Source organism: Drosophila hydei, unplaced genomic scaffold, assembly GCF_003285905.1.
Source record: "Drosophila hydei strain 15085-1641.00,03,60 unplaced genomic scaffold, DhydRS2 tig00000063-arrow-pilon, whole genome shotgun sequence".
NCBI lineage: Eukaryota > Metazoa > Arthropoda > Insecta > Diptera > Drosophilidae > Drosophila > Drosophila hydei.
In genome coordinates this window covers 1611449-1635312 of record NW_022045657.1, presented here as the reverse complement: position 1 = coordinate 1635312, position 23864 = coordinate 1611449, and the positions used below count along the sequence as shown (strand labels likewise).

General features: G+C 39.1%; 1 protein-coding gene across 1 annotated transcript in view; it reads left to right on the top strand.

The window, feature by feature from the left end:
* Nucleotides 1–11890: 11890 nt before the first annotated feature.
* The window catches only part of LOC111597163 (serum response factor homolog B), a 47797-nt gene continuing 35823 nt past the window's right edge, over nucleotides 11891–23864 (top strand). The window contains exon 1 of the mRNA XM_023311721.2: nucleotides 11891–13200. Within this exon, the coding sequence (XP_023167489.2) occupies nucleotides 12125–13200 (1076 nt within the window). The 5' untranslated portion in view covers nucleotides 11891–12124. The remainder of the gene's footprint in view (nucleotides 13201–23864) is intronic.

The window sequence follows — 23864 nt, the reverse complement described above, 5'->3', positions numbered from 1 at the left end:
CACACACACACACATACACAATGATCTGCAACGCCTCATTTGGTCCATTTGCCGCATTTGAAATGGTCTGCAATCTTTTCAATTATTGCTTATCATTTCGCATGGCCATGGGCCTATGGCAAATGTCATTAGTGCAGGGCACCAAATGCAACAATGTTGCAAGCCCATTCGCCACATGTTGCACGCTCGCCATGCTGCGCATATTTTTGTATCTATCTTAACAGCTTCGCGTCCAATTGATGATATAAATTCCAAAATTTTGCCTATCTGCCGCCTGCTACAATTTCAGCGATGCATTTGGCTTTGTTTTTGCCTCCTTGTTGCCGACGTCGACGTCGTTGCATGCAGCATGAGCTATATTTTGTTACTGTTGCTGCTTTTAAGCTTTTCCTTTGCCACTTGTCGGCAGTTGTTTGATTAATTGGCTTGCCAGCGCCAACGGAAAATGCTTTACAAATTGATTAGGGGCGCACGAGGGGGGAGGAGGGGAGTATTAGGTTTTATAGGGGTCCGGGGCACTGTAGTAAGTTATGCACCTAGTTCCGGCGCAAACTCGTTGACAAATGTTCGCGAATTAATGCCTGAAATTTAAAGTTTATCCGAACAGAAGGCGAAAGTTTTGGAGCAGCAATAGAGAGAGGGAAGGTAGAAAGATGGATAGAGACAGAGAGAGAGAGAGAGATAAAGTGAGTGAGAGATATTCCTAGTGCCTAACAGATGCATTTTCATAGTAAGACGAACTTTTACAATGCTTAAAAGTAATTTATATAGACTGGAAGCAAACTTAGATATGAATTCAACATTTTCTAACTCTTTCATTAACTTTAATGCTTGACAACTTTGGTATATTTTTGCTTTAAAGAATATTTTAGAGTTTCCCCACAGCGCACATGCAGCAAACATACAACAGACAACATAAAAGAAACTAAATTTTTTCTTAAATTTTTTTTTTTTATTTTAAAGAGTAAAAGAATTTCATAATTATCGCATACCAGTGGCCCAGCGGCCCAGCGTGTGCTGCCTGTTTCGAAAAATATTTACTGCCGCAGTTTAATTATGCAGTTGGCGAACCCTTTGCTTTTCCTTTTGGTGGATGTGCAAACTTTGGCGCATTTTATGGGGCGCTCGTTAGATGCGGCCGCAGCGATTGTGATAGGGACTTTGGGGCCGCTCCTTTATGAGTTGGAATAATATCAACACAAGACGTTAACAACGCGCACGGCTCATTATAATGGGCGGCACTTTATTTAAATGCGCGCACGGCACATCATTAACAAGGCAAACGGCTTGGCTGGCGATTGGCCGGCGTAGTCGGAGTCTGTCTGGCTGGCCAACAGGAAGGATGGAGGACGCGTCTCTATTAGCGGACGACCGCACGCACCGACAGCGACCAAAACGATTTCATAATATCTCAATTGAGGCTTGCAGCGGACTGCGGTCCATTCCATTGGCCATCGCCCATCAAAACATTGTGCCATGTACAGTGGTGCAAGACTATGCGAAAACTGTAGCAAATTCTTGAGATGCTATCAGAAATGACCTATCAATGAGAGCAACTGACAGGCATGGCGGGAATATGAATAGAGAGGCAGAGCCAAGAAATTATAAAGTTCTCTAAGAATTGAGTATGAAGAGCTCTGGATGTTACGAGTTTTGCTTTGAGTTCTGTCAAGCAAATTGAAATATTTTGTATATATCAAACTCAAGTCTGTCTTATCCAACTTCTGTGGAATTTCTAATCAGAGCTTCTCTATTAATTATTTCATCAAGTGCTTGCCTCAGTGTGCAATGTGCTGGCGCCTTAATTGGTTTCTAAGAACTGGCATCTAGCCCTTTCCTTGGTCTTTGGATACCGTTCTGGTTCTGGTTCTGGCATCTACGTGCTATTCTATGTGCGTTTGCCTATTACGAGTCGCTTTCTTGGCTATGCCCGCTAATTAAGGTCGTCAGCGGCCTGCGCTTTTGTGCGTTTGCAAATTACCCCGCAATTGGCTGAAGGTAGCTGGCCAAGCCGTTCCAGGGGTAAGGAGCTCTTCGTCTCATAGTGTTTTGCCTCACCTGGTAATTGCGAGCAATGCCTGCTGGGCGCACCAGTGCTTGCTAAACTGTGCGCCAAATGATTGGCTCTGGTGCAAATGTCGCTTTTCGCATCGTTTTCATTTTCAATAGGGGACTTTCATTATCTTAAATTCATGCGGAAAAACGAAGTATGTGAAGATGTTGAACGATTACTTTGGTAATTATGTCAATTTTGAATAGATCTGAACGAGCTGAAGCCAATCAAAATCAATTCCCCCAGAATCTTACTATCATATTTGTTTGCTTTATGATCAGGCCATTGAGGAATTGCTTCTGGGCATTTACTTAAACAATTGATAGATTAAATATTGTGAAAGACGCTCTTGAGTGTTGGCTGCAATTAAACGCCCATTAAGCCAACATCGGATGAATCTCAATCAATCAATCAGTCAATCAATCCAAATAAAAAGCAGCCTGTTTAACTACCGAAAACAACAATAAATATTTGGCAGCACTTCCGCTCATCCTTGACACAATTTCGAGCAGATATTTATGAGTAATTATCGAAGCAAATGTTCATCATCAAAGTGGCACGTCAACATATATATGCCAAAGATAGATGAATAAGAAATGTATAGCTATATATACATAACTATTTATGTGCTCGGCCCACCATGGAGTGTTTATTGTTACAAATCATTTGGCATTAGTTTTTGGCATCAAATGCGGCGCACTTTATGTGATTTATTTGTCAGCCTTCGAGCATAAGAGCAGCGGCAATAATATCCCATATGTCTAAGAGATATGTGTGTATCTTTGTAGCTACAAAGTAGTTAATTACGCGCGTGTATCTGTCAGATACATGTGCCAATGTTTGGCCACAGCTAGCGGCCAAAAAATGCCACGAACAAAGCTAATCAACTTGGCTGGCAAATTGTGTGCAGCAACCTCAAATGATATCGAAAGAGGAAAACCATTGAAAAACAAAAGCGAAAAATAAAACCAAATTTAAATGCAAATTGCTTAGAGCTCCAAAGCCAAAACCAAAGCTGAAGTTGAAGCCGAAGCCGAAGCTTGGCTTACCTCGGGGGCTGGGTAGTCGCGACTAGCCCCAGAGTTTTATTGATAGGCCCCTTGGCCATAATGTTGCGCCGAAATTATTAGCACTTTGTTATTTTTGGCTGCCACGCCTCTTTCTTGTACGCATTAGCACTAAATTCCAATAGCCAGTGCGGGAGGTAGAGGGATAGGGATTGGGTGAGAGACCTGCTGGCTGTTGGGCCCTGGTCGGCTTATCATGATAAATATTTAGTCGCCTCAATAATGGCTCATCCTTTATGGTCACCTGATGCGTAATTCGTATAAGCTTCAGTACCTAATTAATATTTTCAAATCATCTCGTCACATGTATCTTTTAATCAATCCATCGTCTCAGCCTGCAAGGTCTCACTTTATTTTAACTATATTTTGTTTATATAAATTCCAAAATATTCTCATTAACTTTATGTTATCTTTGAATCATGCCTAAGTTTGATTACTAATGTGTCTTCATGGTTTCTTTCAGGGTAATCCCTCAGCCTTTTCTTTTTGGTATTTAAATATCGTAAATCATGGGTTGATATATTAAACTAGTCTTAATCTTAATAATCATATAATAATCATATATTTATTTACATTACCAATGGCTTTGACTTAAGCAGCGATTATTATTAATATATGGAATCAGTCTATCGTATACTCATTTAGTTAAGTTTAGACTTATAGGTCTAGTCTAGAGTAGTTTTATTTAAATATTTTAAAAATTATTTAAGTCTTATATTAATTTATACTAGTATATTAAATCATTAAGCTTTTATATAAAGATGAATATAATTTGAAATATTCATAATTAAACCTATATCATTCGACATTTCTCTCAGCTTTAACGTCATTTTATTCATCCTTTGCTTCCTCATTTATATTTGACATTAAATTTCAGTCGATGTTTAAAAGATACTGCAACCTGTTGTCTGTCTGTGGCTCATCACTTGGCTTAAGGAAGTCATGTGCTTGTGTGTGTCCAATAGACGCATCAAAACTTGCGCAATTAGTTGCACAGTTGCAAATATTTCCAGGTGTCGCTTGATGACCATAAAATATGCGATTGACAATTGGCTGACCACTGTGAACCCCTGAACTCTCGGCCTCGGCTAGCCTCGCTAGGCTGGCATCTTCACCTTTGCCACGCTGTTGCCGTTGCCGTTGCCGTTGTTGTTATTGGCGACGTCGACTTTCCACGCTTTTCACTTTCTTCTGCACGACGAGACGCGCCACATGACAGACGAAATTTTCGTGGTTAAAGCACAAATCTGCACAGCGAAGAAAAAAGAAAATGGAAATATAGGAAAACTCAGAAATAAATGCAAATTGCCAGCGTGTGTCGCGACTTCCTTGCAGCATCACGTAATTAACATTAAATCTGTCTTTTGTTGTTGCGCTCGGTGAAATTGTGCGCCGTGCTTTCGTAATGAGGAAATAAATGTGGCCAAATGCGTTGGCGCCGACTACGGCTGTGGCTGCGGCAACTGCAGCTGATAAGCCGCAAACGAAGACGCAATGCTGCTTGCCGATGTCAATGCACCCAAGCGACAGACATGCAACACTTATCGCCCAGCTGATAAACTGAACTGTCAAGTTTGGGTCCTAAGTCTTTTGTTTTGCGACCATGTGAAAGCTGACGGATATCTTATCTTTAGATGCTATAGCTTTTATGAGACAACACTAAACGAACTCTGCTGCAGAGACAGCCACAGCCACAGAACTCTTGACTAAATACAGAACGTCCCATCATATTGCGAATGTCAATTGCGCAGCTCATTTCGCTAAATGAATGCTACGTGTTGCAATGCTCATGCTCGAGATACCGCAAATAAAAGTCAAGGCCTGCGCCCCACACCCATCTGCAGCGCTCTCAGCTGTTGTGTTTCCCATGTGCGATGTTGTTGTTGTTGTAATGTTTGCTTGGGCCGTGAGCTGGGGGCTCGTTGTTCCCATAGCATTTTAAGACAGATTTAGATTAGAAACAAAAACCGCATCATAATTAAGAAATATGAATGATTTGTATCTGTGAAGGCTGAATGAAATAAACTCTTGTAAGCAGTATGTTTATTAGTATTCATATTTTTATGTATAAATATATGCTTTTTAGAAATATTTAGTTCAAACATTTCAATTTCAATGTTTTGCATTAAAAAAGTTATTAAAAAGCAAACTATTATCTGTTTAATGGCTATTAAATTAATTTCTTCAAGCCGGAAGTGTCAGCAACAATGAAGAAGAAGAAGCAGCACATTGTGCACGTTAGAGCTCTCTCACTTCGAGTTTGAGTCTGTTGGCTAATTTGTTGGTTTCTTGGAAGCGCTAATCAAAAGTTTAATGCCCAGCAAAAGGGCCATGCAGCAGATGAGCGTGGGTATGGAGGTATGGGGCAGCGAGGGCAGAGCAAGTGGCATGCAAAAGTAAAGCGAAAAGCAAACAAATATCGACAGAGCAGACACAAGTGCGCAAACTGCCAGCAATGGCCAACGGCATGGAGTCGTTCAACAATTATGCTGCAAAATCCACTCGAGGCGTTGCCCGAACTGGCGCTGCCAAGTGATTCTAATGATGCTTCTAATGATATAGTCAAAAGAGATGCGCGCGCGCTGGCCGAGTCCGTGGCGCTGTTCAGACAGGCGACGGTAGCAATTGCAACTGCGAGCTGGGAGGAAAGTTGAGCTAAGTGCGGCCACAGCCAAAGCCCACTGCGCCAAGCGACCAGCCCAACTTGCATGTGCTAAGGCTTAACCTTTAAGTGAGCGGCAGTGCTTAAAAATGGTCCTCGTATCTGGCATATATGAAGAAAGTCATAAGAATATTTATGAGCTTAGCTGACTTTAGTTAGGATAATAACTGCTCTGCAAATGTAGAGTTCTTCAAGCTTAAAATCTTTGGAATATCTAAATAAAATTACGCAATATAAAAGATTTAATTTGTATGAAAGCAACTGTTAACAAATCTTTATGAATTTGCTTTATATATAAGTTCTTGATATATTTGAACAAGTGAAATTGTAGATATAACTTCGTATATGATGTTTTCTTAGATTACATTTAAATTAAATTTCAAGAAATATGCTCATGAAATAACTGTTGCTGTGTAGATCACCTCAATTACAGTAGAAGAAAAATATTAGTAACTTTTCTACTTAAGTTCAGACTTCTTTTAATCTTAATTCTTTTTCCCAGCATCCATTTTTTTGCGTATTCATAAAGTTAGTAAATATTTAAGCAAGTTCTTTGTGGCCCGTTTCACATAAGGGTTAAGAAAATGTTCTAGCTTGAAGTATATTGCAACTTGGTGGCATGGTGCCCGCCGCTGCTGCTGCTGCTGCCTGCCGTCTGCCACATAGCTTGCAACGTCAGTTTTTCCGCTTTGATTTTGCGTTAATCTTGGCTTGCACCTGTTGGTGGTGCCCGTTTGGTGGTGCTGCTGGTGGTTCCTTCTGGTTCCCGTCGTTGCCGTTGTTCAATTTTGCGTGCCGTTGCCGCCTCTGTTATTTTAACAATCTGCCATTTAAGCGTAAAAAATGTTGCCTCGTTTCGTGCCGCAGCGTTTTGGGCTATTTGATTTGGCAATCATGGCCAGCGATGGCGCTATGCCCACTGTGTCGACTGTGCCTCAGTTTGATTCGGTGTCGGTGCCTTGCTTTGTTTTTGTTTTTGCTTTTTGGAAGCTGGTTCGCTTTTGCTTGGGCGGCGGCGGCATTGCGTTTCGTCTTTTGGGCCGCCTTTTTGGGCGAGCCATTTGCAGTTTGGGCCACATTCGCTGGGGCAAATTGTGTGTGCAATGCAGCGCTAAATCGAAAAGAATGAACTATGTGGATTAGCCAAGAGTATGTGCTGCTGGTGCGTGCTGACTTAATAGAAAGTAGATCTTTAGTTGAATTCCTATATATCACTTCATAAAGCTCCAACACAGCTTCAATCATTTCCCAAAGTTTTTTTGTCAATATTTGAAAAGCATCTAGAATATTTACTTAAGTGTAGATATAGTACAGTAATATTAGATGAAACTCTATTAAGCAGTACAAGCACATCTGGCACACAGGTACTTAACATTATCTCAACATTATGTTATTCTTAAACATGGCTTGCTAGAAGAGTTGAGCTCTAATCAATGTTCTTTACAGGGTATTATAAGCGATCACAACCTGTATCCATGCATGTTCATCCTGGGCGTTATGGACCATTACTCTCAATACCCATTCGCGTCTAATGCTTGCGGCAAGGTTGTTTGGGACAACAACAGCCCACAGTATAACTGCACGAGAATCTATTGCCATTTACCCAAGCTCTTCTTTGTAGGCAATTTGATAACTGCGTTGGCTCTTTTTCTGCCATTTTATCGAACGATCGTTAGTTGATATAAATTTGAAAACGGCAGCAAGGAAATCAGCTCAAACTTCCAACAATCAGCTACCAGATTACAGCACAAACAGCATCCAACAGCAAGAGCAACATCAATAACAACAACAACTGCAAACTGTGGCAATTGCGTAAATGATGTTCTAATACAACATCAATTACAATGGCAAGCGGCCCATGGCCAAACGGTAATGATGTTACAGCCTCCAAGATGCGTTTGCACACTGGTTGCGAGAGTTATGAGCACTGTATGAATATAAAACAAAATAAAATACAGTTTTTATTAGGTTATTTCTTTTAAAAATTAATAATAAAATTTATAACATTTTCGTAAAAATTCCTAAAAATAATACAAAATATGCTGAACGTTAATATAAAAAAAAGTAATTGAAATTTTACAAAATATGTAAAAAGATTATAGCACTATCAACACTATCAAATAACATTAAATGTTAACAGTTCATACTATGAGTATATAACATTGCTTAATATAACATAACAACATTAAGGTTTACATTAACATAACACAGTTTATTTACTTCTCTGTTAATAGCAGAATGTCCCTGTTAATGTCATTCTCTAAGCTTGAAAAACATTTCTCTGTTAATAACAGAACGCCACAGTTAACGCCATTTTCAAAGTCGCTTAACAGATTTTTAATTAAATTGCTTTAGGGCGATTGAAATGCGTAACGCATCTGCGCATCCTTGGGCTGGGCCTTTACACTTTTCCTTTTAATGGCGCACCAAAGCACTGTGCGAGTGCATTTGGGAGCTGTGTGCAACTGAGTGGGGCTTACGGCATTCACGCCTTGTTGCTGGCTGGTTGTGTAGCTGTTATCGTTGTCGCATGCTATGGGCGAGGGGCAAGTTGCAATGTTCGACGTGCAACGGGCAACTGGCAGAACATGTCTCCGGCTTGTGGGTCTTTCGTCGCGCGTTTCTTGTCTGCGCCAGGCAAACAATTTCATGCATGTTGCTGCCGTTTCAACAACAGCAACAACAACAAGAACAACAAACAACCGTTTTACGCATGCGTGTGCCACAAAGCTGAGACTCAGGTCCAAGCAGCCATAGCCAGTTGCACCTGTTGCCAAAGTGTGTGCCGCCCCAAACCTCTCCCCCGTCACTCCAAGCTCATGCCTCCCGAATTCAGCCTTATCTGCAGCCCGGCAGCAGCGGCAGCTGCTGCATTGCTTCAGTTTATGCTTTAATTGTGGAAATTATGTGACATTCGTTGTTGCTGGCCGCGTCTGTCATAACTAGTAGAGTTGTAATTAAACTGGTGCTGCCACGGCCCCCTTGCAACCAATTGCTGCCTCGTGGCGTTGTTGTTGCCGCCCATGTTGACAAACGTCTGAGACAGTTTTGTGGGCTTTACGCTGGCTGTAAACATTTGACGGTTGTTTATTGCCAACAATTGATGCATGGCTGCCTGTGGATGATGCATAGCAAGCCACCAGAACAGATGATGGTAGTTGCAACAGTTACAGCAACAACAGAGGCAGCAGCTCCTACTAACTGGAAAATATTTCAAATAGACGCAGACTTGCATCATAGTTGTTGGAGCTGGAGAAGCTAAAATAAGGATAAAAATAATCTTATGTAATAATAGATCTATAAAGGTTACTAAGGTAATTGAGTAGATGCTTCTCAGCATAGTTGCCAAATTAATCTAAATGTAATTGGAATTTATTTATAATATAAGGATGGACTAAGAAAGAATTTAATTTAATTTGAAAAAAAAACTTATTTATATATATATTTATAGATTATAATTTAATATTTAGTTGAATCAATTTGTCTATAATTTTCTCATTTTTTATTTAAAAATTTTAGCATAACTATTCATTTAAATAGAAAAATCTTAAGATATATAGCTTACAATTTACTTTAATATCTTAAAAAATAATATTTGTTTATACTTTATTGAAATAACAATTTATTCTGAATTTATACTGATAGCATTTGTGCTCTCTTAAAGAAAACAAATGATTTCGAAGCGAATCTTATTTCTACTTAAATCGAAAGCATATTAAATTAAATTACTTTGATCTGTTGTTAAACGTAATTTAAGTGCGCTTTTAAAATTTAAGAACTTTGCTTTGATAAAACACCGAACTAGTCTCACTGCACTTTGATTGATTTATTGCTGTTTCTCTGTTGGTGCTGTTGTTGTTGTTGTTGCTATTGGTGGTGGTGTGCCCCGCTCATTAACAGACAAGTTTTGTGGCTGCGCTTGAGTCTTGAACCCGGTTGAACTTGGGCCGCCAACCGCAAACGAATCGCAGCAACAGCAGCAGCAGCGGCAACAACAACAACAATAAAACACCCACAGCTATCATAAAGCATTATAGGACCATCTAACTTCCAGTCTCTAGCTCGCTCACTCGCGCACTCGCCCGAACTGTGCCTCTTGCTCGCACTGCGGCTGTAGGTAATGTAATCTGCTGCTCTCTTATGGAGTGTTGAGTGCATTACGCGTGAGCTGAACTTTATGGGGTGTTTGTAATTGGAATTGTTGCCTAACTATAACGGTAAGCATTAGGGTCCAAGTCCAGCTAGATCCAATTGCCCGTTGCAGGTCAGCAGCAGCATTTAGTGGGGCATGCTGTTAAAATCAAAATACCGGCACGTAATCCTATAACAAGCAACAGCCCCAAAACACAATTAAGATCTACATTTTTATGGTGTTCAAACTATAAAATTTATATTATTAAATTGCTGTTATAACAGCAACAACAACTGTTAACGATAATCCCAAAACAGAGAATGAGAGAAAACAAAATTAAAAATAAAAGGTTGGCAACTTTATTAAAATTTTCTTTTAAATAAGTGCATTAAATAAAAGCGAAAATCCATGCAGCAACAACAAAAGCTGCATCAGCAATAGTTATGATTATCGTTATCGGAAGCCGCCACAGAAGAAAGCAAGAGCAACAAGCAAGGAAGCATAAACAACATAAAAAACCGTTCGCCGCTGGAGATACACTGCAAGAAACGGCGTAAATTGAATTGACATATATAAAAAATAAAAATTAATTCAATTAAAATTTCTAAAAACAAGTTTTATCAATTATTAAATGAGCTTTTTATATTGAACTTCGTTTTGAAAGCTCTCATAATTCAAGTCTTCTTTGCAGACCCCTTGGCATAATCTCGTTACTCGCGCTCAGCCAGATAGCTGCTGTTGCTGCTGTTATTGCCAATTGCAATTTCTCCATTGTCTCGGTCACTTTTTCTTTTTCGCTGGCGAAAAATGAAACCGCTGCCGCTGTCAACGCTGCCGTCAACGTCAACGTAGCAGCACCCGGAAATCAATCAAAGTAAGGGCATTCCACTTCAACATCGATTGCTTGACGGCATCAAATTGCAATGGCCGACTGCATTGTTATTGTTGCTATAGGCCGCAAGCGCAGTGTTCACTGAAAGCACTAACAAAAAAGTCGAAAACAACAGCAATCCCAGCGACAGCAGCAACAACAACAGCAATAAATTCGAGCGCCAGCGTAGGCAGCCACCAAATTTGGTCACTCTCTCAGTCTCTCATTCATACTCTCTGGCTTAGTCAAAATGCAGCTATGCAGCAGGTGTTAAAAGCTTTGGCTTAAGCTATTGCACGAGCTTTCAACTGTTTGTTTGCGGTTGTTTTGTGCCGGTCGTTGTTGCTGTAGCGTATGTTTTCATTGATAAAAATTTTATGGCGCGAATGAGCTGGGCTGTACTGTCTGTGTGCGTGCGTGTGTATGTGTGGGAGAGTGAGAGCTTCAAGAGTGGCTTGAGCTGCTCAGCACAGTAGTGTCCCGAAAAGTTGGAGTGGTGTTCGGTTGAAAATGTCCGTGTTTTCTGTGTGCAATGTGTGAATGTAATTTCCTAAGCTTAGCTGTTTTAACTATTAATGCAAAAGGTTGCTTTTGTTATAACTATTTTAAATGCCACATACCTAACATTTCCGTAACTTATTCATATTTATTTTTAATTTCATCATATTTTACAACAGGGCACACTGCTATAAAATGCCAGCAACAATTAACATAATGCACCCAAAAGTCAAAGTGTGAGCTATGCCCTGTTAACTGTTCCTGCTACCAGTCCCGTTGCCTGCGTAGTCAACCTTCACAGCTAGCCGCTCAGTACTCAGAAATTTCGCGAATACCTCAGTAACAGCAGACAACAGCTGTTGGCAGCGCGTGCTCTCACTCACTCACTCACTCACTCACTCTCTCTCTCTCTGTTTTTTCGAGCGGCGTGAAGAGAGCCGCTACGAATGAACGCAGCAGGTGCAGCAACAATAATGCCGATTCGTAACAAGTGCCGAGCGCGAAGCTTTCGTCTGTCGCTGGCCATCGACAGTTTGCGCCGTTGTCGCTGAACAGTTTGTGAACGACTTTCGTGCGAGACAGACGTGAGCGGCAGCTAACTGCATGTTTAAACACAAAAACAACAAAATTTAATATCGAATTTCGAACTTTGGCGCGACTTTCGCAGTGAAAAAAAAAGAAAAGAAAAACAAGTAATATTTGTAAAGTGTATGGCAAATTAAAAGCAACTGCAACTGCAACAAGTGCAATATTGTGCATAGTTTTTTATAGCAAAGTGTTGCCAAGTGTAACACACACGACATACATATATATACACACACAACTAACTTGGCAAGTGGACATGTCTGCGTCTACTAAACTGGAGCAGCACTCCAAGCCCATACTGAGTCCAACTCGATCCCTTGATGAAGGTTTTGAAAGTGATCCGGATCGGGTTTCAACCGATTCAGAGCATCAAATAAATAACAGCAACAACAGCAACAGCAATAACAATGCCAGCAAGCTGGCGCAGCTTAGTTCAGCGGCAACGGGCGGTGCCAGCAGCAACAACAGCAACAACAACAACAGTAGCAACAACAATAGCAACCTGACAGAGAAACGCGGCGCACTTAGCTTGGCCGCGCCGCAATTGCAGCGCCGCGATTACTACAAGGATCAATTGCAGCAGCAGCAACACCAACAACAGCAACAACAACAGCAACAGCAACAGCAGCAGCAGTTGCAGGTTAAACAGCAACAGCAGCAACAGCGCCTTCAATATCAAAAGCAACGTCAGCCAATGGTTGCCAGCGCCGCCGCTAGCATTCACAATCATCGCTTGACCAGCGGCCTGAGCGTCGGCGCCGGCGGCGCAGCCGCTGCTGCAGCTGGATATCGGCGGGGGCGCCGCATGCATGTGACACCGCCTGCGCGTCATGCCATGCGCTCGCATTCGGTGGACGCGATTGGAAGGCAACGACATGGCTACGATCCGAGCAGCCTCATCCTGAAGCACGACGGCAACGGCAACGTGAGCAGCTGCACTAGCAGCAGCGTGGGCGTGGGCGGTGGCGGCAGCGCCAACAGTCGCATGCTCAACTACAAGAGCAGTGCATCGAGCGCAGGCTCAGCGGCAGCAGCTGCCGCAGCAGCCGCCGCTGGGCAGGCAGCGTTGCTCGTGCAGCCCATCTCGAGCGCCACGCTATCGCCGCTGGTGGGTGTCGGGGTGGACGGCGTCAGTGTAGAAGGCAGCGGCGGTGCATCGCCCGTTATCGCTTCAGCTACGCACAGTCTCTACACCTTCTATCCGGCCGAAGGCAATCTGCAGGTGTGGCAGACCGAGTGCGGGGATCTGACCTACAAATCGTCAAGGAATATGCATCAATTACACAAGGCGCCCGTGTGCTGGACGCAGTCCATACCCAGGCAGGCAAGACGGTGAGTACTTTGAGTTCCTTATTTTAAGCAAGCTTACAAACTTTATTTTTTTTTAAACTAAAATTTATACTTACACTTTTATAAATTTATTTAGACTAGTTTATAAAATCTATTAAAGGATTTATGAGTCACATTTTCCTTCTGGAAAACTCTATTAAAAATCTAAATTGGTTTTAGAAATTTCTCGAGAGTCTTCATGGCTTCAAAAAACTAACATAAAAAGGAATGTGTGTTAATAAATGTATTTTATAACATAATGCTTGAAACTTCTACATTAAATATGAATATATTTTATATTTTTAAAAGACAAGTAGGCTAATATTTGAGTCTGAGACTAAAGATCTGAGGATTTTCAATAATATTAACAACAAGTATGTAGATGCATTTATTTGTTTATAACCTATTCTTTTAATTTATGTTATTTTTTTTAAATAACATTTATATTTATTTTAAAGAAGAAGCTTTTGTACGACGAACTAGTCGAATTTCACTTAAAAGTATTTTTAAAATTTAATCTTGAAAAAATCGAATATATTTTGGTTTTCGTAAAATGTTAAAGTCTTAAGTAGCTAAATAATAAAGTTTTAGAGTTTCTCTTAATATGGAATTTAACTTTTTAAAAATTACATTTAATTCCTAAGCAACTTTAGTTTTTAAAATTTCTGATTTAATAATAATGATTTTATTTATTTTTAATATGTAACTTAAGTTTTTTGCTCGGTAATCCAAAAAATTTCTAGTAAAATTTTGGTAAATTGTTGTGCTCTGGTTTTCCATTAGATTTTTGTTGTATTTTTTTTGTCGAGCTATTTCAAAGCGTACGCTAATGGGTTAATTGGTTCAGTTTTATTTTTGGCCAAAAAGAGTCAATAGCCATTTCATCTCAGTGCGGCAAAGTGAAAGTCTTCAGCGGCAGCAGCAACAACAGCAACAAAGTGACCGCGGCCAAGTTAAGCGCTGGCTGTTTTGGCCAAGCGCATGTGTCATTTAACTTGGCCGCGGGGGCTGCAATTAAAATGCCTTCAAAACTGTAACAGCAATGCTCGCTTTACAGCGTCCTTTAACAGCGCTGTTAAGCTCTTTGACTTTGCATAACAGTTCGCAGTAGAGCGCGGCCCCAAATTAAACGCACAAATTGCAATTTTTTCGCTGCGCACATAAAATTTGCCAATTTCTGCGCACATTTTATTACCTATTGCAGCTGCCTTTTAGTCATGTTTTGGGGCTTTTCTTCTGCTTCTTCGTCGTCGTTGTTTCTGTTACAATTCGCAAAGAGCTGCCGAAATGTGTTTGAAATTTGAAATTTGCTTCGCATTTGGATAATTTTTATGACTCTGCGCATTTGCTGCGCAACATTTATTGTGATGCAAAACTATGGGGGCGTGGTCAAAGACTGAAGGGCATCGAGGCCGTAAATTTAAAGAAACTAAACATAAATTTTAGATATCGCACTGAGCGGTTGACTTAAATTTAATATAAATTGAGGTCAATTGAGGAATTGGAAAATAAGAAAAAAACTAAACTAAATAAATATTGATGAAATCATCAAACTATATATTTTAAATACATTTATTACATTTTAAGTTCCGCTTTCTAGTAAAACTTTTAATTCGAAAATATTATATTGATAGCTCACTTTATATCGAGCTTAGATCTGCACTACTTGGACTGTTCCAAGGCTGTCTCAGAAAATACACTTTTTCTATAGAAAATATCCTTTCTCTTAAACCACTTAAGTAAATTACACCATATTCGCATTTGAAGGCATATTCAAATTCCTCGCACTTGTGCCATCGGCATGCAAATAAGCCAAAAATGTACTTTCAATTTGAGTCAATCTATTGGCCCAAGTAGGCGGCGTCGTTTAGGCCATTGCATAAGGCTTAGCAGCTCATGTTCAAATTGTTTTTAATGTTATTTAAAAGCCTTTTACTTATATTCGAACACCCACGCGAGCCAAACGGAGCACAAAATGCAAGCATAAAACGCTGTAAATGCATTTTTGATGCGCAAAAATAAAATCAATCAAATGACTTAGGCAACAAACTTGATTAGTTCAACACACTCGTGCGGCGCTATTGTTGTTGCCGCTGTTCGCTGGTGTTGCTGACAGAAACGCACTCAAATATACATCTGGTATGTTACGAGCATTGCCTGCAAATCAAATTGCATGATGCGCAAAAATGTTTTATGTTTCTTTGAAAAGTAAAAGTTTTTTATTTTGTTCGCAAATTTATTTATATTGAGATGGCTTTTTTTTGCCTGCATCATCTCCTCTCACGCTACGCGCTTATGTGTCATATATATATTTTTTCAGACACTTTTGCTTTTCATAAGTTTATTTTCGCGCCTGACACTAATTTGTTTGCATATGGAGGCTGCGGCTGCGGATAGACAGAGGTGTAGGCGTTACCATTGCTAGGTGCTTCAAAAAACCTATGAAAGTATTTCGCATTTGTTTTTCTCTTTCGATTGTATGTTGTACGTTGTAATGTTCGAGATGCATAAATTGTTTTGTGCGAAAGCTTACTTAATTTTGTGTTTGATTATTGCCGCTCTTTGATGTGAGGGTGCGGCACTCACTAAGTGCTTATCGTGTATATTTGAGCGTGTAATTAATAAAATTTCTTGTAAATATTTGTAATTGATTTCCATAACAGGTGAAATTATGCAAGATATCAATTCAATTATGCAATTGATTTAAGTGCTTAGCAGTTGGCGTGGCCTGTGGATTTTTTTAAAAGGTGATATTTTAAAAGTTAAGATATATATGAATAATAGGTTGTAGCTGATAGTAGATTATGGTTGTCTTTATAGACTTCCACTCTGCTATATTATTGAGGCTTCCATTAGGGCTGCAAGTTACCCTTAAAATTTCTTGGCATTCCCATGCTGGGCTTGGCGCATTCAGTCAACCCATATTCGATCCGTTTCACATACACAAACAAAGCAAATTTGCATGTCACACACACACTCACACATGCTCATGCATAATTACCATGACATGCAGACGCACAAAGCCGCAAACATAAAACAAAAAATTTCATTACATTTGCTGGCCTTTTGGCTTATGAACCGAGGGCTGAATAAACACCTTCTCACCCCTCAGCCCGCTTCACATATGACTTCACATTTTTGGCCCGTGACCCAAACGGGTGCGCAGGTGTCGACACTCGAGACAGCCAACTGACGCTGACTCAGAGGCTAACAGTAAGCGGGGAATCGCTGGAGGACTGACGAGTTCCACATTGTGTTTGTTTTCATTTTCGCATAATTACAATGAAAAAACGTACTCGAAAACCTGACGAAAATTGTAACAAAAGTGGTGTGACAGACCGACGCATGGAAACCCTAAACGACAGAGTATACGATATGAGCGGCAGGGAGAGAAAGGAGTGGGGGAGTGAGTTTCACTGTGAGAGTTTTTTTTGTTTCGTTGCATTGCATTTCCGGCTGGTTCTTTGTTTGCTGGAATCCGCGTTTGCCCTCTGATGTCATTGACAGCTCAATTATGGCCGGGTCCACTCCACTTAGAATGAGCTGTAGCAAGTGCTGTAGAGCCCGCATTTATTCTTTTGCCTCATGACTTGCCGAAAAAGGTGTTAAAACAGACGTCACACGAGACAAACAAGACGCCAAGCCGAAGAGGTCGAACACAAATTGGATCAAAAGCATACGAATGAACTTCAAATGCTCTTTGATTGTAGATTATTTTACGACACGCATATCTGAGCATGGAAGAGTGTTCATTGATATGATGACAGGGGTGCATAAGAATCATTTTAATAATAATTCTGAATATCTTATGGAATGTGCTCAGATTCTATCACTCCTGACTCTGACTATGTACTGAGACTACGAGTATAGCTGTAAATTGTTTGACAAATAGACACAGCTTATACACATTATATATATATGGTATATAGATCATCTCAATGTCATAATACCCATTGCAAGTGTATACATTATAATGGCTTAATGCCAATTCTCTTAATTACTTTCAAGTGGCAGAGGTCTTATTGTTTGTGTGCCTCGCCAAAAAATAAAACTATGCCAAAAAATTTGAATGTTTTCGATTGTTTAAACGATGATTTATAAACTGAAATGTGGGTGCACTTCAGGCGAAAAAGAGAAACAAAACACAATGAAGACTTAAGAAATAAATCGACAAAAATTAGTATTTGTATTTTTTGTGTGAAAAGCAATTACAACTTTGACATTGAAATTGCTATTGTCATGTGTTACACATACACACACACACACATAGTTCTGTGCGCGTATGTGTGCGTGTGCGTCATAATACAATGCACAAACAAATGAGGTAAACGAAACAAATGATTCATTATTTTTGTGTGTCTGGCCAAATATTGCACTCAGTTTACACAGAGACCAGTCGCGAGTTCGTTGCTTAAGTCATTTGTTTGCGCATGTGACAAAAACAGCAACAACAATCACAGCGACTGTAATGTCAACAGAAAATTTTAGCAGGCATACTTAGCTCGCTCGCCTCGGCTATTATGTAAAAGAAGTTCGTTGCTTCAGTCATGCGTTTACAATCTAAGCTTCCTCTTATGTTTCAGTTTTGACCAAATATTGACACTCAAAAATTGCTCATTGGACAGCCATAATGGTTACTCTATAGCATTTTGTGCGTTTTTTCTTTGTTGGCTTTTGCCAAAAATAAAAGCAAATTAACAATAAATTTTTATTTGAAAGCAAATGCGGAAGATTCAGCGTGTTTGATGCTGACGACTGCTCTTGGTCAGTCTTCGATTGTTGTAGTTATTGTTGTTGTCTGTTGCAAATAAGGTGCCTAATTAAAATTATGAAGAAGCCGCAGAAGTAGAACTTTGTTGTTGCTGATGAGCAATCAGCGCTCTGAAAAAAAGAGTCAAAACATGTTCATCAAGCTTAAGCTTGAAAAAATAACGTAGCTTTTTGGCATTTTCATCAAATGGCTTAAAGTGATTGGCAAATACGCAAGCCCCACTCAGAAATCTTTAAAGAACCTCACATTTTGTTGCCCCTATTGCGTCTATAGTTATTTATTTTTTGTTTAAAACACATTTTCTCGGCCAGATAGTCAACAATTATGGCCACAAAACTGGACACAAGCCGAACAAGAAGCTGTGCCAGACGGGTGGGGGATGGCTTGAGCAATTAGCGGCTTTGTTTACAAACTTAAGTGACAAATTTATGGGGATTCTTAATGGTAATCGCATTGCTGTGCCAGTTGGCGTAGCCTTGAGGCCCCTTTGATTGCTTGAAAAAGACATCAAAACAAAAGATTATAAAAATAGTTTTTCAATTTGAATATTCAAACTTAAAATACTTTATCTGTTTGCATGTGTAGAAGTCTGTGTGTGTGTGCTTGATAATTATACGATTTTTTTTTGTGTATTCACAGATGTGTAAATATATTGTAAATAAATAAATAAAGTAATTTTTGTAACTTGACTGATAGTTCAGGGACTTGAGCTAGTCTTATATTTCACATCTAAGCAGTATCGAAAGAGTTGTGCCAGGCTTAGGAATGTATTTGAAGATTGTGATTTATATTTAATTTTCTTTTTATTTTTAGCTTTAGCTTATTTTAGTTAAATAATATGAACTGGACTTATAGTGACTCTTTATATCATATCAGTTCTCATACCTTTTAAGCCAGCTAGTAGAAAAATATCTCCATTAGCAAAGACTTCACTTAAGATATCCATTTATGTAGCCAACAGACTATTAGGGAATCTCTTAATTCCTATATCACTCAATACTTTCGCAGCAGCTCTGCGTGACCCCAAATGACACGTTCATTAACTAACTGAATGATTCGCGTGGATATTCTAATTTGAGTTAATATTCCGCTTTTACTTTTGCTGCCCACGTAGTGTCGGCGATCACCGCTTCTACTGCTTGCACAGCATCACTAAGCTTCCCAATTTCCCTTCGGACTCTAGCCATAAATTGCCGCGTGTTTGTCTGGCTAATTAACATATTTTGCATACAATATTTTAGTATTTCTTCTTTATTTTTTGCATTTCGTGAGTCTTTGTAATTAAAAACGCGCAAATCTTTCGCATTTTCGCCAAGAATTTCGAGTCGTATATCAAATGGCCGCCACCGAAATGAAAGTTTTGTAAATATATATCTGAATTTTTTTAAGTGTCTTTTGAGCTCACAGCTGCTAGTGATATTTAATTAAATTTTAAGGAATTTTTTTAGCTATATTTAAATATATATATTTATGACTCTTGGGGGCGCTTACCAGTTCTTTAGACTTCAGTTATTACTTATTCATTTTTAAGTATAATTTTTATATTTCAGTTTTAGTTGATTGCATAATTCGTTGCTATTAATTTTAATCTGTTCTTAGTTTTAATATTAATTTCTGGTTTTTTTTTGTTTGATGAAAGCGAAAATATTTTTAGCTTTGAAATATTCCAGTTTATGAATTAAAGTATAAAAAAATTTTATTTTTTGCCATGCAAATGCTAAAATTTAAAACGTAAATTCGCCATAGAAATTCTGAAATAAAAAAGTAGAAACTTGTTTTAGAGGGGGCGTGTGCTCGACAACAGATTTGTAAACACGCTTTAGACTGTTTTTTTTGTCGATATTTATTTATTTTGCTTTGCCAATTACTGTTCAAACAAAAGTTTTCTCTAATTTGCTGACACGGACACCGTTTCGGCTCGACTCGCATGTCATGGCCAGGTTCTAATCAAAAATCCCACAGCCAGCAGCTGGAGCTAGCGAAATGGCTGGACGTGGTCCGTTGATGCAGCAGCTAAGATAAACGTCAGGCGATGTTTGTTTGGTTTTTCGGCCTTTAGTTTTCGGGTAGCAAATATTTCTTTTCTAATTAATAATAATAACAATTGAAGCGCAGTTTCAGTTACAGTTCCGCATCACCTAACGGCACACAAAAAAGGCCCACAAAAGGTGTTGAAAATGTTTTCAAAGTGCTTCTTCTTCTTCTGCTTCGTGGCTTTAGTTCGTCTCGCCTTGGCTGTGGTCTATTTTCTGGCCCAAATCAAAGCGGTTTATCAAAATTGCTTGCAAACCTGGCTAAATTGCATTTGTTTTAATTAAAACTGAGGCTTTGCGGCTTATAGAGTAACATTTTTCCCAGCAGCCAGCTTAATGAAGTTTTTGTAAAGCCTGGCATGCGGGTTAAGGTTAAAAGTTTACTATTAAAAATGTTATTAATATTTCAGAAATTGTTTTTATTTTATATACATTTAATATGTAATACTCTCCATTGTAAAATGGTTATGGCGAGTATAGCGTATTGTATAATTGTTTTCATTTACATGCGAAGCAGGTGTTAACTACCTTGAGCAAACGAAATCTATTTTAAATGTCAGAATCTAAGGCACTTGTTTTTATTATAGGTTTTAATTAGCTTTAAGTTTTAATTAGTTTTAAGCTTGTTTTGTACACATAAAATTTGATTACCCATTTAAAGGAATTAACGATTCGATTAGCGAATAGTTTCATTAGCTAGACAATTACTGCGCTATCTCGCATGATTTTTAACTTATCTATTCGGAGTTCCCATACTTAAATAAGTTAAATTTCGTATTCGGTTCTAACGCCTGTGACCATTAAAAGCGATTTTAAATAATTACAGCGCCGAAAACGAAACGAAGTAATTAGGGAAAACAACAACAAAGCCGAAGAGAACGCAATGCGAATTAAATAAATTGCTATACAAATTCATTTTATTGACTCGCGTGCGTGCCAACACAAGAAAAGATAAGCTGCCTGACTAGATGCTACCCTGCAATGCAAGCCATTCAGTAATTGAAAATAATTAAACAAATGCCTATAGAAATATCAAAATAATTTATTTGACAAACTTAAATATTCTCTATGAAAGCATTCATAGTTTTCTACTTATTTATATATTTATATATATTACAATAAATACTTATATATATAATTATAGTTCAAAGTCTTTTAGAAAACAAACATGTATGCCTGCTTCTGCTTCTATCTCTTACACAAAGCCATATACCCATCTCCATATGCAGCCTTTTTAATGTGTATCTGGTATAAAAACAAAAGATGATCGTAAAGCTTAAGCAAATTAGCGCTTAAAAAGTCAAAACCAGAACCAGAATTAGATACCAACCAAAACGAATGCTGAAGAGGCTTTAGCTGGACAGACGTTGACATTTATAGCGCCGATTACGCAATGGGAAAGGGTATCTAGTTTTTTTGTTTTTTTTTTTAATGAAAACGGAAATGCCATTAGAACAATGACCAAAACGAAGAAGAAGAAGAACTGACTTTTAATTTGAAAGTAACTGAAAGTTCTTTGACTCTGCTACCCTCGGGAACTACCTTTACTTGGCTTCTCTATAGCATTATATTCGCTTAATTGTTTACACACATATTTTATTAAAAAATACAAATTTGTTTTTCACACGCTGCCAGCCAAATAAATAATTTTTTACTGGCTAGTAGCCCACGCCAGAAATCTTGAAGAAAAAAACTATTCCACGCGCTTAGCTATAAAGTTGTTTGTTTGTCTTTTGCTCGCTGATTAATTTTAATTTTAATTTTCATGTTTTGTTTACTCGCCTGCCTGCTCAGCTCGGCCTGATGGATACATTTGGGCTCTTGCTCTGGCACTAAGTAGCAATTTAACACACACACACACCTTTACATAGTGGTGGGCGTTAGCTGTGTCTTTGCCCCCCCTTGTGTGTCCATGCCATGCAAATGAGGCGCTGAGCGACAAAGTGACAGGCAAAACCCCGGCAAATTGTGTGGGCGTGTTGCATTTGAGAGCTGCTTATTTAACATATTTGTTAATTTGCCAAATAGAGACCCGTTGAAGAAGCACTTTAAGACTTAGTTGAAGTAGAATTTTTGGGAAAAATATTTAAATAAAGAGTGTGGATGAGGTCTGAGATATGGATGTATAGTTGAACAAATAGATAGACTGACGGATGGGAATATAACTACTTCAAGAATTAGTAAGCTAAAGAAATTTTTTTTATTTGAAAAGTAATCGAAGTAGAAGAACAAAAAGTAGAAAATAAATGTTTCTCAATAGTTGTAATGCGGTAGTCAACGTTTAGTAACGATTCATATATTAAGATCTGTTATAAGCAATTTTATATATTTAAATGTAATACATATAAATAACACTCTTTAGTTCTTTCACTTAGCATAGCGTCTTTTGTTGCTTCTATGAGTAGCCCAGTAACCTAAAATCCTCGTTAGCTGCTGATGATGCACTTTGCTGCTGCTGTTGCTGCGACAGCTCTGAAGCGACACCCTAACAAATTTTTGCTGACGGCGGCATATTTTCAACACCTGCTTGGCTGTCGCCATGGCAGGCAGGCTGGCAGACAGCCAGGCAGGCAACCTTTGTGCCACTTTGCCAGTTCCCAAAACTCACTTTTGTGTCATTTGCTGTGAGCGAGACAGCATTACCAGCAGCAGCAGTTGAAGCGCATGCGAGAGAGATAATGCAAAAAATTGTTGACGCTGCGATCGGTGCAGCGTGAGGTGGCAGGCAGACAATGCGGCTGTGTTGCATGCATTAGAGCAAGTTCGAGGCAGGCAGCAAATTAACTTGGCCAAGACACAAACAGAGGCTGCCACGATGCTGATGCTGAGGCTGGCACAGAGACTGAGGCAGAGGCTGGGGTTCAGCCTGTGACAGCAGCCGACGCATCTTGCCTGCCGCAAGTCGCGAGCCATGAGCCGCGAACTGCGCATCTTATTAAGAAAGAAAGTACTTTCAGTCAGGCAGCTGCTGGTGTTGTTGTTGTCGCTGCATTTCTTTAGCTATTTTCCACCCATACAATATATGTTATTTATTTCTATTTTTTCTGCTGCTTTTTATTTTTCTCTGCCATTTGCAAGTGCCGTGCGAACTTCAACTTGAGTAGTTGTAGCCAAGCCACACAAGATGACTCCACTTCAGCTCCGCAGGCGCAGCCTTAGCTTGAGTTCGGTACACAAAAATGCCAACTGTAACTGGTTTCACTAGTTTGTAGCTGTTGTTTTTTGTTCGAATTCGGTTTTTATTTCTATTTTATATTTCTAATCATTTCAAATGCGTTTCAATTGCCAGCAAATTGGCTACTCGCAAGCCCAAAAAAAAGATCAAGCAACTATTTGGGGCTGGTCCAAGCGGTTTGGCCAAGTTTTTAGTGTCTCTAACAACGTCTGGCTTTGTTTTTTAATTGTTGCCCATAATGCAATTAAAGACAAATATTTCTAGCTTGTATTTAATTTGTGTGCAAATATTTGCCAAGCTGTTTATTTGTTGTCTGCTCAAGTTTGTTGCCTAAGTCTTTTGTATTCGGACATTGGCCGAAATGTAATTATATTAATTATTTGGCTATGGCAAAAATGTAAATGCAATTAGGCTAAATAAATAAATAAAAAAATATTAATTACAATAATTAAAACAAAATATTTGTCAATATTTTGGTTATACTTGAGTTTCGAGAGAGACATTTGGGGCAGACAAAGTATCTGGTAAATACGTGGCACAAGTCTTGACTACACCAACTGCAAATCAGAGAGCTTCGGCTATGCGCCTCAGTGCACTAGAATCGCTTCAGCTAGTAGTTTTTGTCGTTCATCTAAGACTTCCCTCTTAGCATTTCCGCATTTTTATTTCGATCGCTAATTAAGTTATA